Source organism: Podarcis liolepis (genome assembly GCF_965112155.1).
Source record: "Podarcis liolepis genome assembly, chromosome: W".
Lineage (NCBI taxonomy): Eukaryota > Metazoa > Chordata > Lepidosauria > Squamata > Lacertidae > Podarcis > Podarcis liolepis.
In genome coordinates, this window is record NC_139568.1 from 18,448,070 (window position 1) to 18,462,208 (window position 14,139).

Below are 14,139 nucleotides of genomic sequence, written 5' to 3' on the forward strand. Positions count from 1 at the left end.
TTCTTGAGTTTGTTTAAAATCTAAAACAGCTTATCTTGTATTCCTTTCTTTGAATTTGTGCTATTACTCTAGGCAATACTAGAGTTTTCACAGCCGAGTCCTCAACTCCTTATTACTACTGCTTGGCTTTCTTTAAATAGGGTGGCGTCTAAAACTTGCCATTTAGGTTTTCAAACTTTTTTTTGTAAACTCAGGGGAGCATTTCAGCCCTGTTCTTGAGTTTGTTTAAAATCATTTAAGGTTTATGATTTCTCTATTTCCTTCTGAGGAAACTGAATAGTTCAGTGAAACGAGGTTTGTAGCCGGCATCCCGTTGAGGCTTTGTTCACTTCTAGGTTTTTCTAATTTTTTCCTTAAACTTTTTGATTTTTGTTATGTAGTTAAATTTTATAAGATAATATTTCTAGTCAATTACTTGTTTCAGGGATTTTCACGGTATTTCATTTGTTTTGTGTAAGTTCTCGGTTCTGTGACTGTCTTTTTTCTACTGCCATCTGGTATGCTGGCTGAGAGCCTACCTGTTTGCAGATTGTTTCACTAGAGCATAGCTGTCAACTTTTACCTTTGCTTGTGAGGAATCCTATTCGGAATAAGGGAATTTCCCTTAAAAAAAGGGAAATGTTGACAGCTATGCACTAGAGTGGTGCATGCCCTGGTTATCTCCCGCATGGACTACTGCAATGCTCTCTACGTAGGACTACCTTTGACGATGACTCGGAAACTATAACTAATCCAGAATGTGGCTGCTAGACAGGTGACTGGGAGCAGCCATCGGGACCATATAACACCAGTCTTAAAGAATCTACATTGGCTCCCAGTACATTTCAAAGCACAATTTAAATTGTTGATGATGACCTTTAAAGCCCTAACAGCTTTGGCCCTGTATACCTGAAGGAGTGTCTGCACTACCATCTTTCAGTCCAGACACTGAGATCAAGCACTGAGGGCCTTTTGGTGGTTCCCTCACTGTGAGAAGTGAAGTTACAGGGAACCAGGCAGAGAGCCTTCTCAACAGTGGTGCCCACCTTGTGGAATGCCCTCCTGTCAGATGTTGAGGAAATAAACAACTATCAGACTTTTAGAAGACATCTAAAGGCAGTCCTGCTTAGGGAAGTTTTTACTATTCTGTTGGGAGGCTCCTAGAGTGGCTGGGGCAACCCAGTCAGACGAGCGGCATCCAAATAAAAAAATAGATTATTATTACGTCAAACGTAGTTTATTTATTACTCTGTCAAGGAGGGCTGATTCCCAAAGTGTTTTGTACCAATTGTCTACTATGCTAGAAAGCTCTTTCCAGTGTCTGGTTATGTTGCAACTCACTGCTTGTAATGAATGGCTTATTCATTCAAGACTGTTATCTTGAAATATATGTAATAAAGCTTTGACTCTCAGTTGTTTAGTTGTAACTCTTTCTGAGCTTTCTTGGTGAGCAGCTAAGATTCTCTTCTTGCCACCACAATGCCACAGCAGCGCGTGCTCCCCCAGAGCAAGGAAACCCTCCTTCAGTCTTACAACAAGAGGCTGAAAGATGACATCAAGTCTATCATGGATAACTTCACAGAAATAGTCAAAACTGCAAAGGTATGAGATTATTTGTGGGTGGGTGGTGGGACCTCATGTCATGGGTATTCTTTCTTCCATCCAAACTCCAAGTTTTTGCTCACCTAATTGGAACATAAAAATATTACCTCATTCTTGCTTTAAGTCAAAGCTGGGGGGAATCTGCAGCCACATTCTCACATTCAATTTAAAGCACTATGATATGACTTTAAACAGTCATAGCTTCCCCCAAAGAATTCTGGGAGCTTTAGTTTGTTAAGGGTGTCAAAAGTTGTTAGGAGATATTTAGTCCCTTCCCAGAGCTCCCTGTAAAGAGGGGTTGATTGTTGAACCACTCTGAGAATTGTTGCTCAGTGAGGTGAATAGGGGGTCTCTTAAAAGCTGTCAGTGCCCTTAAGAAACTACAGTTCCCAAAATCCTTTGGGGGAAGCCATGACTGTGTAAAGTGGTATAATACTGCTTCAAATTTATAGAATAGAAGGGAGGCCTAAATGAATAAATGTTCCTATAACAGTGATTGAATGAGAAACCTCCATTTTACTAGTTGGGGGTGTTCTATTGCTTCTTATTTGGCGGAGTTGGGGAACCAGTGGCTCCTCCTGATGATTTTGGACTTCATCTCCCATCAGCCCCAGCCAGCATGGTCAGCAGTCAGGGATGATGGGAGTTGTAGTCCAACATCATCTAAAGGGTCACATGTCCCCCATGCCTGCTTTTGCCTGAAGTGTTTGGAACCTCTGGCAGAGGGAATGCAATAAAATCTCATGGATGATAGTGAGAGGGCTGTTCTTCTCTGCAGAACAGTGGAAGAAAAATGTTGAACCCAGTGTAAAATCTTTGTTTCTAACATTTGCTGTAGATTGAGGAAGAAACCCAAGTTTCTTGGGCAACCCAAGGCAAGCAGGACAACTACAAGATGCAAGTCAGAGCTGCAAATATTGTGAGTAAAAACCATCCAATTGGAGCATATGTTGGGTGGGTTCTAGGGTATGTTCAGATACCCGAGAGGCTGCCTTCTTCCCTACAGACCCTCTCAGGTGTTGAGATCAACAGAGGGGCTTTTTTGGTTGATCTGCCACCCTCAGACGTTCTGGGTGCTGATAGCTTAAGACAGCTCATTCCCTGGGGCAGCTCTTCGATTATGGAATTCCCCCTCACAGAAGAGTGTCTTCTCGTTTTTGTTGAGATGTGTGTGTTTTAGGATCCACCCAATTCCTTTGAATGTGATTTGTTTTAACTGTTCAGTATATAAAAAATGTTTTAATATCATCATCATCAAACCTTTTATTGGCATCACATACAAACATCCATAGCAAATCAATACAGAATTCCTGCCTTCCCAGTGACACAAAACATTTGTCAAATGAAAGAGGCAAAGCAGTCTAACATTACATCTCTAGGTCTCCAGGGAGATCAGACATCTGCACTGTGTTTCAACGACAAAAAAACAGATAAAGATATTTAGCCACTAACTTGGTGAGCTCCTGATTATTCCCCAATAATAGAAAACGTATGACCTCTAACTCTGGTTTCCATTTGGGGATACAGAGTTGATCTAGGAACTGCTGGCGGAGATCAACATATAGTTTACATTTAAGAATCATATATGTAAGAGTTTCCACCTGATGGTCTTCACATGGGCAAATTCTTTCTCCTTCCACCATTCCCGAGAACCTTCCCCATAGGAGGTTTGAAGGATTTGAATTAAACCTGGCCAGCAAAAATGCCCTTCTTTCTTGAGGATTAAGCAAAAATTCAAGATAATTGTGGTTAATTTCATATGCCCAAGAAAGTTGAAAGTTAAGAGGAGAACATATTTTCTCTGCTGCTGCTGTTAGTTCCTGGCGTTCAATGTCCCGCAGTCTAGTTTTTTATTATAGCCTTGGCAGATGGTGGGGACATCAATAGCAAAAATTCCACTGACAGCCCAAGTTGCTGTACCTTTATGTTAAACCGTTGTAGCCCTGAGGAAAGAAAGGGATCTAGCAAAACTTCACTAAGGAGAGGATCTTTCTGTTGTGAGGCAGATGTTCAACCAGCATGTAAGAAATCTCACCCAGGCTATGGTCTCTACCTTGTGTTGACCTCCCTCTAGACACAAGGCTGCATAGGGTACACAACGTGGGACAGCAAAAATCTTGAAGAGAAAAGCTGCCTGCACTCGTTCTACCAGCTGGGTAAACCCTGGCAGCCAGACTGGAATTCTGTAGAGCAATTGAACTATAACTTTGGCTTTGAAGACCTTGAGGGCAAAGGGGATATGCAAATTACCTCTTGTTATAAAGAAACACATTATGGCCTGCATAGACATCTTACTGGCATTCACCACTGTTGCACGGTGCGAGGACCGTAGAAGCCTATGATGGAATGTGATTCCCAGATAGTTGAATTTGAATACCTGCTGGATGGGTTTTCCACCAAATACCCAGCTATAGCTTTTGTGTGAATTCCTAAAAACCATTATTTTGCTTTTATTAAAGTTCATGCACAATTTCATTCTGGACAGATAGTCAATACAGGAATTTAACAAACGTTTTACGCCAATTCTTGTCCATGAAAGCAAAATCATATAATCTGTGTATAGAAGGATGGGAATGCTTGATGCGTTGAGTTTTGGGCTGTGGACATCCACCTGTTTTAGTAAAGAAACAAGGTCATTAAGAAAAAGATTAAAAAGAGAGGGAGCGAGTACACAGCCCTGCTTTACTCCTCTGTTTATAATGACAGGATCTGTCATTACATTCCCTGGTGTTGTTCTTATGCGACAGGTGTTCTTTCTGTAAAGCTTTTTGATCAAGTAATCTAGGTTCTAGGCCCATTGTCTTCAATTTGGACCATAACAGCCCCCTGTCGACAGTGTCAAAAGCAGCCTTGATATCAAGTAAGGCCACATAAAGACATTCTTTATGAAGCCGTGTGTACTTAGTGGCTAAATGAGATAACACCAAAGTTGCGTAAAGTAGATTTCCCTGGCCTGAACCCTGCCTGCTCTGGACCTATGATGTTATTCTCATCAAGTCAAGTAGTTAGTTTATTTAACAGATGTTTAGCATACAATTTCCCAATGTTTGACAGTAGACTTATTGGCCGATAATTGGATGGCAGCTTTTTGTCACCCTTTTTAAAGATTGGGATAATAATAATAATAATAATAATAATAATAATAATAATAATAATAATAATAATTTATTATTTATACCCCGCCCATCTGGCTGGGTTTCCCCAGCCACTCTGGGCGGCTTCCAAAAGAATATTAAAATACTATGATACATCAAACATTAAAAGCTTCCCTAAACAGGGCTGCCTTCAGATGTCTTCTAAAAGTCTGGTAGTTGTTGTTCTCTTTGACATCTGGTGGGAGGGTGTTCCACAGGGAGGGCGCCACTACCGAGAAGGCCCTCTGCCTGGTTCCCTGTAACTTGGCTTCTCGCAGTGAGGGAACCGCCAGAAGGCCCTCGGTGCTGGACCTCAGTGTCCGGGTAGAACGATGGGGGTGGAGACGCTCCTTCAGATATACTGGACCGAGGCCGTGTAGGGCTTTAAAGGTCAGCACCAACACTTTGAATTGTGCTCGGAAACGTACTGGGAGCCAATGTAGGTCTTTCAAGACCGGTGTTATATGGTCTCGGTGGCCGCTCCCAGTCACCAGTCTGGCTGCTGCATTCTGGATTAGTTGTAGTTTCCGGGTCACCTTCAAAGGTAGCCGCACGTAGAGCGCATTGCAGTAGTCCAAGCGGGAGATAACCAGAGCATGCACCACTCTGGCGAGGCAGTCCGCGGGCAGATAGGGTCTCAACCTACGTACCAGATGGAGCTGGTACACAGCTGCCCTGGACACGGATTTAACCTGTGCCTCCATGGACAGCTGTGAGTCCAAAATGACTCCCAGGCTGCGCACCTGGTCCTTCAGGGGCACAGTTACCCCATTCAGGACCAGGGAATCCTCCACACCTACCCGCCTCCTGTCCCCCAGAAACAGTACTTCTGTCTTGTCAGGATTCAGTCTCAATCTGTTTGCCGCCATCCATCCTCCAACTGCCTCCAGACACTCACACAGGACCTTCACCGCCTTCACTGGTTCTGATTTGAAAGAGAGGTAGAGCTGGGTATCATCCGCATACTGATGAACACCCAGCCCAAACCCCCTGATGATCTCTCCCAGCGGCTGCATGTAGATGTTGAAAAGCATGGGGGAGAGGGCAGAACCCTGAGGCACCCCACAAGTGAGAGCCCAGGGGTCTGAACACTCATCCCCCACCACCACTTTCTGAACACGGCCCAGGAGGAAGGAGCGGAACCACTGTATGACAGTGCCCCCAGCTCCCAGCCCCTCAAGACGGTCCAGAAGGATGTTATGGTTGATGGTATCAAACGCCGCTGAGATATCCAGCAGAACTAGGAAACAGCTCTCACCTTTGTCCCTAGCCTGCCGGAGATCATCAACCAGTGCGCCCAAGGCAGTTTCAGTCCCATGATGAGGTCTGAATCCCGACTGGAAGGGATCCAAATGGTCCGCTTCTTCCAGGCGTGCCTGGAGTTGTTCAGCAACCACTCGCTCAATCACTTTGCCCAAGAATGGAAGATTTGAGACTGGGCGATAGTTGGCCATCATGGCCGCATCTAAATATGGTTTTTTAAGAAGCGGTTTAATAACCGCCTCTTTCAGCGGGTCTGGGAAGGCTCCCTCACGGAGGGAAGCATTCACCACCCCACGAAGCCCATCGCCCAGCCCTTCCCGGCTAGCTTTTATAAGCCAGGATGGGCAAGGATCAAGGAGACAGGTGGTTGGTTTCACTCGTCCAAGCAGCCTGTCCACATCCTCGGAGGTAACAGATTGGAATTGATCCCATGCAATTTGACTAGACAGGACTCTAGCACTCTCCCACCCCGGCCCTGCTGCCATGAGTTAGATATGATACCAGATCTATCTATCATAGTGAATAGTTCCTCTAGTATCGGAGCCCACCACTCTGGCTTGGCTTTGAACATTTCAGATGGAACAGCATCAGGGCCGGCAGCCTTTCCTGCTTTCATCTGGTCAATTAAAGTTATCATAGAATCATAGAGTTGGAAGAGACCACAAGGGCCATCGAGTCCAACCCCCTGCCAAGCAGGAAACACCATCAGAGCACCCCTGACATATGGTTGTCAAGCCTCTGCTTAAAGACCTCCAAAGAAGGAGACTCCACCACACTCCTTGGCAGCAAATTCCACTGTCGAACAGCTCTTACTGTCAGGAAGTTCTTCCTAATGTTTAGGTGGAATCTTCTTTCTTGTAGTTTGGATCCATTGCTCCGTGTCCGCTTCTCTGGAGCAGCAGAAAACAACCTTTCTCCCTCCTCTATGTGATATCCTTTTATATATTTGAACATGGCTATCATATCACCCCTTAGCCTCCTCTTCTCCAGGCTAAACATGCCCAGCTCCCTTAGCCGTTCCTCATAAGGCATCATTTCCAGGCCTTTGACCATTTTGGTTGCCCTCCTCTGGACACGTTCCAGTTTGTCAGTGTCCTTCTTGAATTGTGGTGCCCAGTGTCAGGAAAAAGCAGCAATGCAAAAGCCAGCTGCAGGTGGCTGGAATGCAAAACAGGATGTTGATGTGTGGAACTGTACTGTTGGGAAAAAGGGGGAGTCTATTCTCTGTACTGAGCACCGGATGTTAGCTCAGAGTATCATCTGACCTGTGCTGGAAGTACAGGGGCGGAGTTGTGTCTCTTCTGCTGGAGTCTGGAGGGTACAGACACGTTTTCTCTGTACTGCTGAATGACAGGAATAAAACATGTAAATAGGACTCCTGTCTGTCTCATTTCCCCTCCCTGGGGGAATGCAGGGAGGGAGAGAAGCAGAGGGTGTGTTCTTCTCACGTCTGACGAGGAGAATCGCCGATTTATGACCTTGCCTGCCGGGAGACGCAGACGGAAAGGTCAACAAGTATCTCACTCGGTTTGCCCGGGGGAGGCCAGTTACCTCTGACTGTGAGCTGAGATACTGACACCCAGAACTGGACACAGTACTCCAGGTGAGGTCTGACCAGAGCAGAATACAGTGGCACTATTACTTCCCTTGATCTAGATGCTATACTCCTATTGATGCAGCCCAGAATTGCATTGGCTTTTTTAGCTGCCGCGTCACACTGTTGGCTCATGTCAAGTTTGTGGTCAACCAAGACTCCTAGATCCTTTTCACATGTACTGCTCTCAAGCCAGGTGTCACCCATCTTGTATTTGTGCCTCTCATTTTTTTTGCCCAAGTGCAATACTTTACATTTCTCCCTGTTAAAATTCATCTTGTTTGTTTTGGCCCAGTTCTCTAATCTGTCAAGGTCGTTTTGAAGTGTGATCCTGTCCTCTGGGGTGTTAGCCACCCCTCCCAGTTTGGTGTCATCTGCAAATTTGATCAGGATGCCCTTGAGTCCATCATCCAAGTCGTTGATAAAGATGTTGAATAAGACCGGGCCCAAGACAGAACCCTGTGGCACCCCACTAGTCACTCTTCTCCAGGATGAAGAGGAACCATTGATGAGCACCCTTTGGGTTCGGTCAGTCAGCCAGTTACAAATCCACTGAGTGGTAGCATAGTCAAGACCGCATTTTACCAGCTTCTTTACAAGAATATCATGGGGCACCTTGTCAAATGCCTTGCTGAAATCAAGGTAGGCTACATCCACTGCGTTCCCTTCATCTACCAGGCTTGTAATTCTGTCAAAAAACGAGATCAGGTTAGTCTGACATGACTTATTTTTCAGAAATCCATGCTGACTATTGGTGATCACAGCATTCCTTTCTAGGTGCTCACAGACTGTTTTCTTAATGATCTGCTCCAGAATCTTCCCTGGTATTGATGTCAGACTGACTGGGCGGTAATTATTTGGGGTCCTCTCTTTCCCCCTTTTTGAAAATAGGGACAACATTTGCCCTCCTCCAGTCTGCCGGGACTTCGCCTGTTCTCCAGGAATTTTCAAAGATGACTGCCAGTGGTTCTGAGAGCACATCTGCCAATTCTTTTAATACTCTTGGATGCAGTTCATCTGGCCCTGGAGACTTGAATACATCTAAACTAGCCATGTATTCTTGTACTATCTCCTTAGTTATTCTGGGCTGTGTTTCCTTTGCTGAATCATTTGCTCCAAATTCTTCAGGTTGGGCATTGTTTTCTTTATCGGAGAAGACTGAGGCAAAGAAGGCATTGAGGAGTTCAGCCCTTTCTGTGTCCCCTGTTTCCATTTCACCATCTTCTCCTCTGAGTGACCCCACTGTTTCTTTGTTCTTCCTTTTGCTACGAACATACCCATAAAAGCCTTTTTTGTTGCTTTTAACCTCTCTAGCAAGCCTGAGTTCATTCTGTGCTTTAGCTTTTCTGGCTTTGTGTCTACATGTGCTGGCTATTTGTTTGAATTCCTCTTTGGTGGTTTCCAACCTTTTCCATTTTTTGTACACATCCTTTTTAAATCTTAACTCAGTTAAAAGTTCTTTAGATAGCCACCCTGGCTTCTTTAGGCACCTTCCATGTTTCCGTCTCATTGGTATTGCCTGACGTTGTGCTTTTACTATCTCCCTCTTAACAAACTCCCAGCCATCATGAACTCCCTTTCCTTTTAGTATTACTGTCCATGGGATCTCACCCAGCACTTTCCTAAGTTTTATGAAGTCGGCTTTCTTAAAGTCAAGAAATTGAGTCCTAGTATGCTTGGCTGCTCCTTTCCGCTGTATAGTAAACTTCAGAAGAGCATGATCACTCGCGCCTAATGATCCTTCCACTTCTACCCCACTAACCAGCTCATCAACATTGGTTAGGACCAGATCTAAAATGGCTGTTCCTCTTGTTGCTTCTCCCACTTTCTGGACAATGAAGTTGTCTGCAAGGCCAGTGAGGAATCTGTTTGACCTTATGCTCTTGGCTGAGTTTGACATCCAACAAATATCCGGGTAATTGAAGTCCCCCATTACTACTATCTCCCTTCCTTTTGCATGCTTGGCCATCTGTTCCAGGAAGGCATCATCTATGTCCTCCGTTTGGCTTGGGGATCTATAGTAAACTCCCACAATGAGGTCTCTGTTATTCTTCTCTCCCTTAATTTTGACCCAAATGCTCTCACTTTGGCTTTGAGGTTCTAAATCTTTAAAAACCATATTGTCAGGAAAGCACTGTTTAATGTCTGGACAAGGTACAAAGATTTTCTGGAGAGTAAAACCCCAAGGTGGCTATCACCTATGGAAGCAAAAGCTCTGAAAAAACTCAATATGGAGGCTAAATGGCCAAAATATTGGGAAATTTTAGAACAGGAAGGTGATAAATTGAAATTGCAGAGTTATGACAAACTTAAAGAGAAGGTGCGAGACTGGTTACATTACTTTCAAATAAGAGAGGTTTATAACTTGGATAAAAAAATTGGTTTCCAGGTGGAAAAATCAAAGTTAGAAACAGAATTGTTAGAACCCAATGCTAAGATACTTTCAAGAATGTATAATCTGCTGTTGAAATGGAACACTGAGGAAGAAACGGTAAAATCTGCAATGATAAAATGGGCACAAGATATAGGACATAATATTATGTTTGCTGACTGGGAGAAGTTGTGGACCACCGGGATTAAATTTACGGCATGTAATGCCCTAAGAGAGAATATTATGAAAATGATGTACAGGTGGTACATGACTCCAGTCAAGCTTGCAAAAATATATCACTTGCCCGATAACAAATGTTGGAAATGTAAAGAAATTGAAGGTACATTCACCTTTGGTGGACGCGCCCAAGGATCAAGGCTTTCTGGGAAATGATATATAATGAACTGAAAAAGGTATTTAAATATACTTTCCCGAAGAAACCAGAGGCCTTCCTCCTGGGCATAGTTGGCCAATCGGTGTTAAAGAAGGATAGAACTTTTTTTATGTATGCTACAGCAGCAGCAAGAATTCTCATCGCAAAGCATTGGAAGACACAAGACCTACCCACCTTGGAAGAATGGCAGATGCAACTAATAGACTATATGGAGATGGCGGAAATGACTGGCAGAATCTGAGACCAGGGAGAAGAGCTGGTGGAAGAAGATTGGAGGAAGTTTAAAACTTATTTGCAGAAATATTGTAAAATTTTTGAATGCTGATGACATTGAAATGAATTGAAGGGGTTCTAGCAACAAGGTAAAATGTAAGATGGGATCAATAATAGATAATTAATAGGACATGAATTTGCTGAACCAAATTGTAAAAGGGATACAAAAATGGGAGACGCGAGGAAGTCAGGAAAATAAGTTAACTAAAGATGAGAAACTAAGAAAGAGGGAATTTTTGTTTTTTATATGTTTTTTTTCCTTTTCTATTTTTGTGTTTAATGTTTGTATTTTTGTATTCTGTAATTTTGTATCTTTTTCATTTTTTGTATTTTTCTAAACTTTTCTATTGATAAAACCTAATAAAATATTATATATATATAAAAAATACACGTTGATCAGTAACAGTTCCTGGCACACTAGCTCTATCTTTGTTACTAGTAATTTACAGCTAGCATTTGTCGACAGGATGTGTTTACTTTTTATATGGGGAGCCACCAGGGTTAACAATCCACCCGAAGGCCTACCTTTCTTGTGGCTTTTGGTTGCCGGAATTGAAAAGGCATTAAAACCTGCAAGTTCAATGTGATGTAATGACCTGGTTTCTTGTAAACAAACTATATCATGTGCCCTTATTAACTTTGCAAAGTCAAGGAGACACAGCTTAGAAAACCACCCTGCCACATTCCACGATAACAGCTTCAAAGAGGAATGTTGCACCAGGTTCCCAGCCATGGCATAAAGTCAATCTAGGTGCATGTCGGAAGGTTGGCTATCACTTGGGGCCCCAGACTGTTCCTGGTGTTTTTCCTTCACTACCTCTGGAGCGTCAGTTGTTAGTCTGTTGACCCTGGTGTCATTACTTCTTGAACTTGCAACTGTCATCTCCTTGATCGTACTCGAGTTGGCGATTTGAGGGGTGAGTTCACTAGAACTTGGAGCAATGTTAGAATTCTACTCCCCTGTAGTTTTTCCTGGAGACAGTGTTATCTGATTTGCTGAGATCATTGGGGGGGGGGGGGGCTTCGTCGAAGACAATTAGATCTATCTCTGACTTTGTCACGTTACCCTTGGGAGGAGCGTCATTTGTCGTTGGCTGAATAGATTCCAGCCGGGGTAAAGAATGGTGAAATTCAGGATCTGCCAGAGGTCTGATGGATTGTTCTATCTTTGACTTCTCTAGATTGGGCTGGCGTTCTTTATGTGTTTGGCCTATTTGCTCTGAGGTTTTCCTCTCCAAGGGAGTATTACGGTTGGGTTCACCGCATGTATCCATCTTTGACGGCCCTTCCGAATGAATTGCAGACCTATGACAAAAGCCCTTTGGCAGAGAGGGTGTTGGTTTCTTGGGGTTGGTCCAGCTATACGGCAAATTTGGCAGTAGTTGTTTTCGTACTGTGTCTTTAAAAACGTGCCTCAAATCAATATTATAGTCCTGTAAGAGGGCCCTATATTTCAGGAGCTTTTTAGGAGTAGCCGAGTCGGAAAATGTCAGCATGAGTCTAGTGTGCTGGGGGTCTGTGCAAAGCAAGTTTATCATGATCAAATTGTCGCACTGGATGTTTAGTAAAAGCTTAAAGTTTCTCTTCACACTGTCAATTGATTTCCAGTAAGGCAGCTTACCGCTGAAATGATATATATCGAGATCTACTTCAGTGCATTGTAGGATTAGGTCCCTACTTTCACTATTGTTATTTTTACTATTTGTAGTCACTCAGTTATCAAGTCCAGACCAGTTACACCCTTGTACATGATGGTCATGGGGGAGGGCAACGCTGTGGCCAGCCTCTTTAGAATTGAGGGAGCTATTTCTGGTCGCCAGAAGCACCAACTTAGTCAAAAGAGACGTTACCTTTTCTAATTTGCTGTTAATTTCCTCCACTGTTCTTGCAGTCAGCAGACAGTGGTCCGTGAGTATTTCTGCATAGAGCGGTGCCCCCTCTGATAGTAGTTCATGGGATAGTTCTGTTGGGATACTGCCAGGGAGACTAAGGCCATCATGACTCCATGTCGCCTCCGGACGATTCATCGATCTCCCGTAGATACAATATCAGTCAATTAGCGACACGAGCCTCAGAAATAACTTGCCACATTCCAGGGCTTGTGCACGCTCTTTCAGCAGAGTTCGCACAACGAAAGATGCACTCAGGAGAGCATTATTTACAACTTTATTCAGCGTTGGTCAGAACAAAGAAAACATGACTGCCTGCTTCGATGTCCAGGCGTGGAGAGAGAAAAAAACAACAGCTATAGACAAAACAGAAACTTCCTGTGAACAGGAAATACGCAGGCTGTGACACAACAACCTGCTCCCTTCTTAAGGTTGGAACGGAAATATCCTAACAAATTCATGGGCGCTCGTCTCAGCATTCTCCCCTAGGTGATCTCCACCCATTAAAACGTCCCCACCTACCTGGGAATGTGCTCTGTTGGATGTGGTAGGTTCTGAATTCTGTGCTCTTATGAAATCATCCAGTTTACTCCGCTTGCACTTCTGCTGTGGGCTCACTTGTGGAGATGAGACCGGTCACTTCTTTTTCCTACCTAGTCATTTTCCTGGAGATGCAGCCGCTACTACATTTTTCGCTCTATAAGATGCACCAGACCATAAGACGCACCTAGTTTTTGGAGGAGGAAAACGGGGGGAAAAAATTCTGAATCTCAGAAGCCAGAACAGCAAGAGGGATCGCTGCACAGTGAAAGCAGCAATCCCTCTTGCTGTTCTGGCTTCTGGGATAGCTGTGCAGCCTGCATTCACTCCATAAGACGCACACACATTTCCCCCTACTTTTTAGGAGGGGAAAAGTGAGTCTTATAGAGCAAAAAATGCGGTAATTTCTGCTGTAAATCAAAAAGCTTGGCGTCCTCCCAAAATAGAGCAATTAATCTCCACTTCTGCTGATAAGTAATTGGTAGACTGAGTCGAGCTGTAGCTAATTAAGGCTTTCTCCAAGACTTTCTCTAAGACTTTTAACTTGAGCTTTTAGCTCAAGCTTTGTGAATATATTAGTTAAGGAAAAGCTGCCAAATGTTGTAGATAAAATACTGAGGCTGATAAAAGCTGAATAAAAACTGATAAAACTAATAAAAACTTAACAAAAACCACACAACTGAATGTTTTAATATGCCCCAGGACCTGCTAGTGAAGGGTGGGCAATAAATTGTTGTTGTTATACATTCAGGGTAATTTGGGGCTGTATGTCAAGATTGGATTACTGAAATGTGCTGTATATGGGCTTCCCTTGTGCTCATTCCAGAAGCTGCAGTTAGTGCAGAATGCTGCAGCATGATTGCTGACAGGAGCAAGACCTTGTCAGCATATAACACCCAAGCTAAGAAACCTGCAAGGGTTGCTCATTTGCTACTGGGCCATGTTCGTGGTGTTAGTATATATAGCCTTTAACAGCTTGGGACCAGTTTACCTGCAAGATAGTCTTACCAAATATATGCCCAGTGGACTGTTCTGATCTGTCGAACAGGCACTGTTACAAATGCCCTGTAATACTTGTTCTGCACTTGTAAGAAGTTAAT

At 43.7% G+C, this 14,139-nt stretch overlaps 1 protein-coding gene across 1 annotated transcript in view; it reads left to right on the forward strand.

The window, feature by feature from the left end:
• Window positions 1-14,139, forward strand: part of LOC310697701 (mediator of RNA polymerase II transcription subunit 22-like) — an 82,525-nt gene that overhangs the window by 49,457 nt on the left and 18,929 nt on the right. The window contains exons 2-3 of the mRNA XM_083484405.1: window positions 1,434-1,581; window positions 2,420-2,500. Of these exons, the coding sequence (XP_083340531.1) occupies window positions 1,459-1,581; window positions 2,420-2,500 (204 nt within the window). The 5' untranslated portion in view covers window positions 1,434-1,458. The remainder of the gene's footprint in view (window positions 1-1,433; window positions 1,582-2,419; window positions 2,501-14,139) is intronic.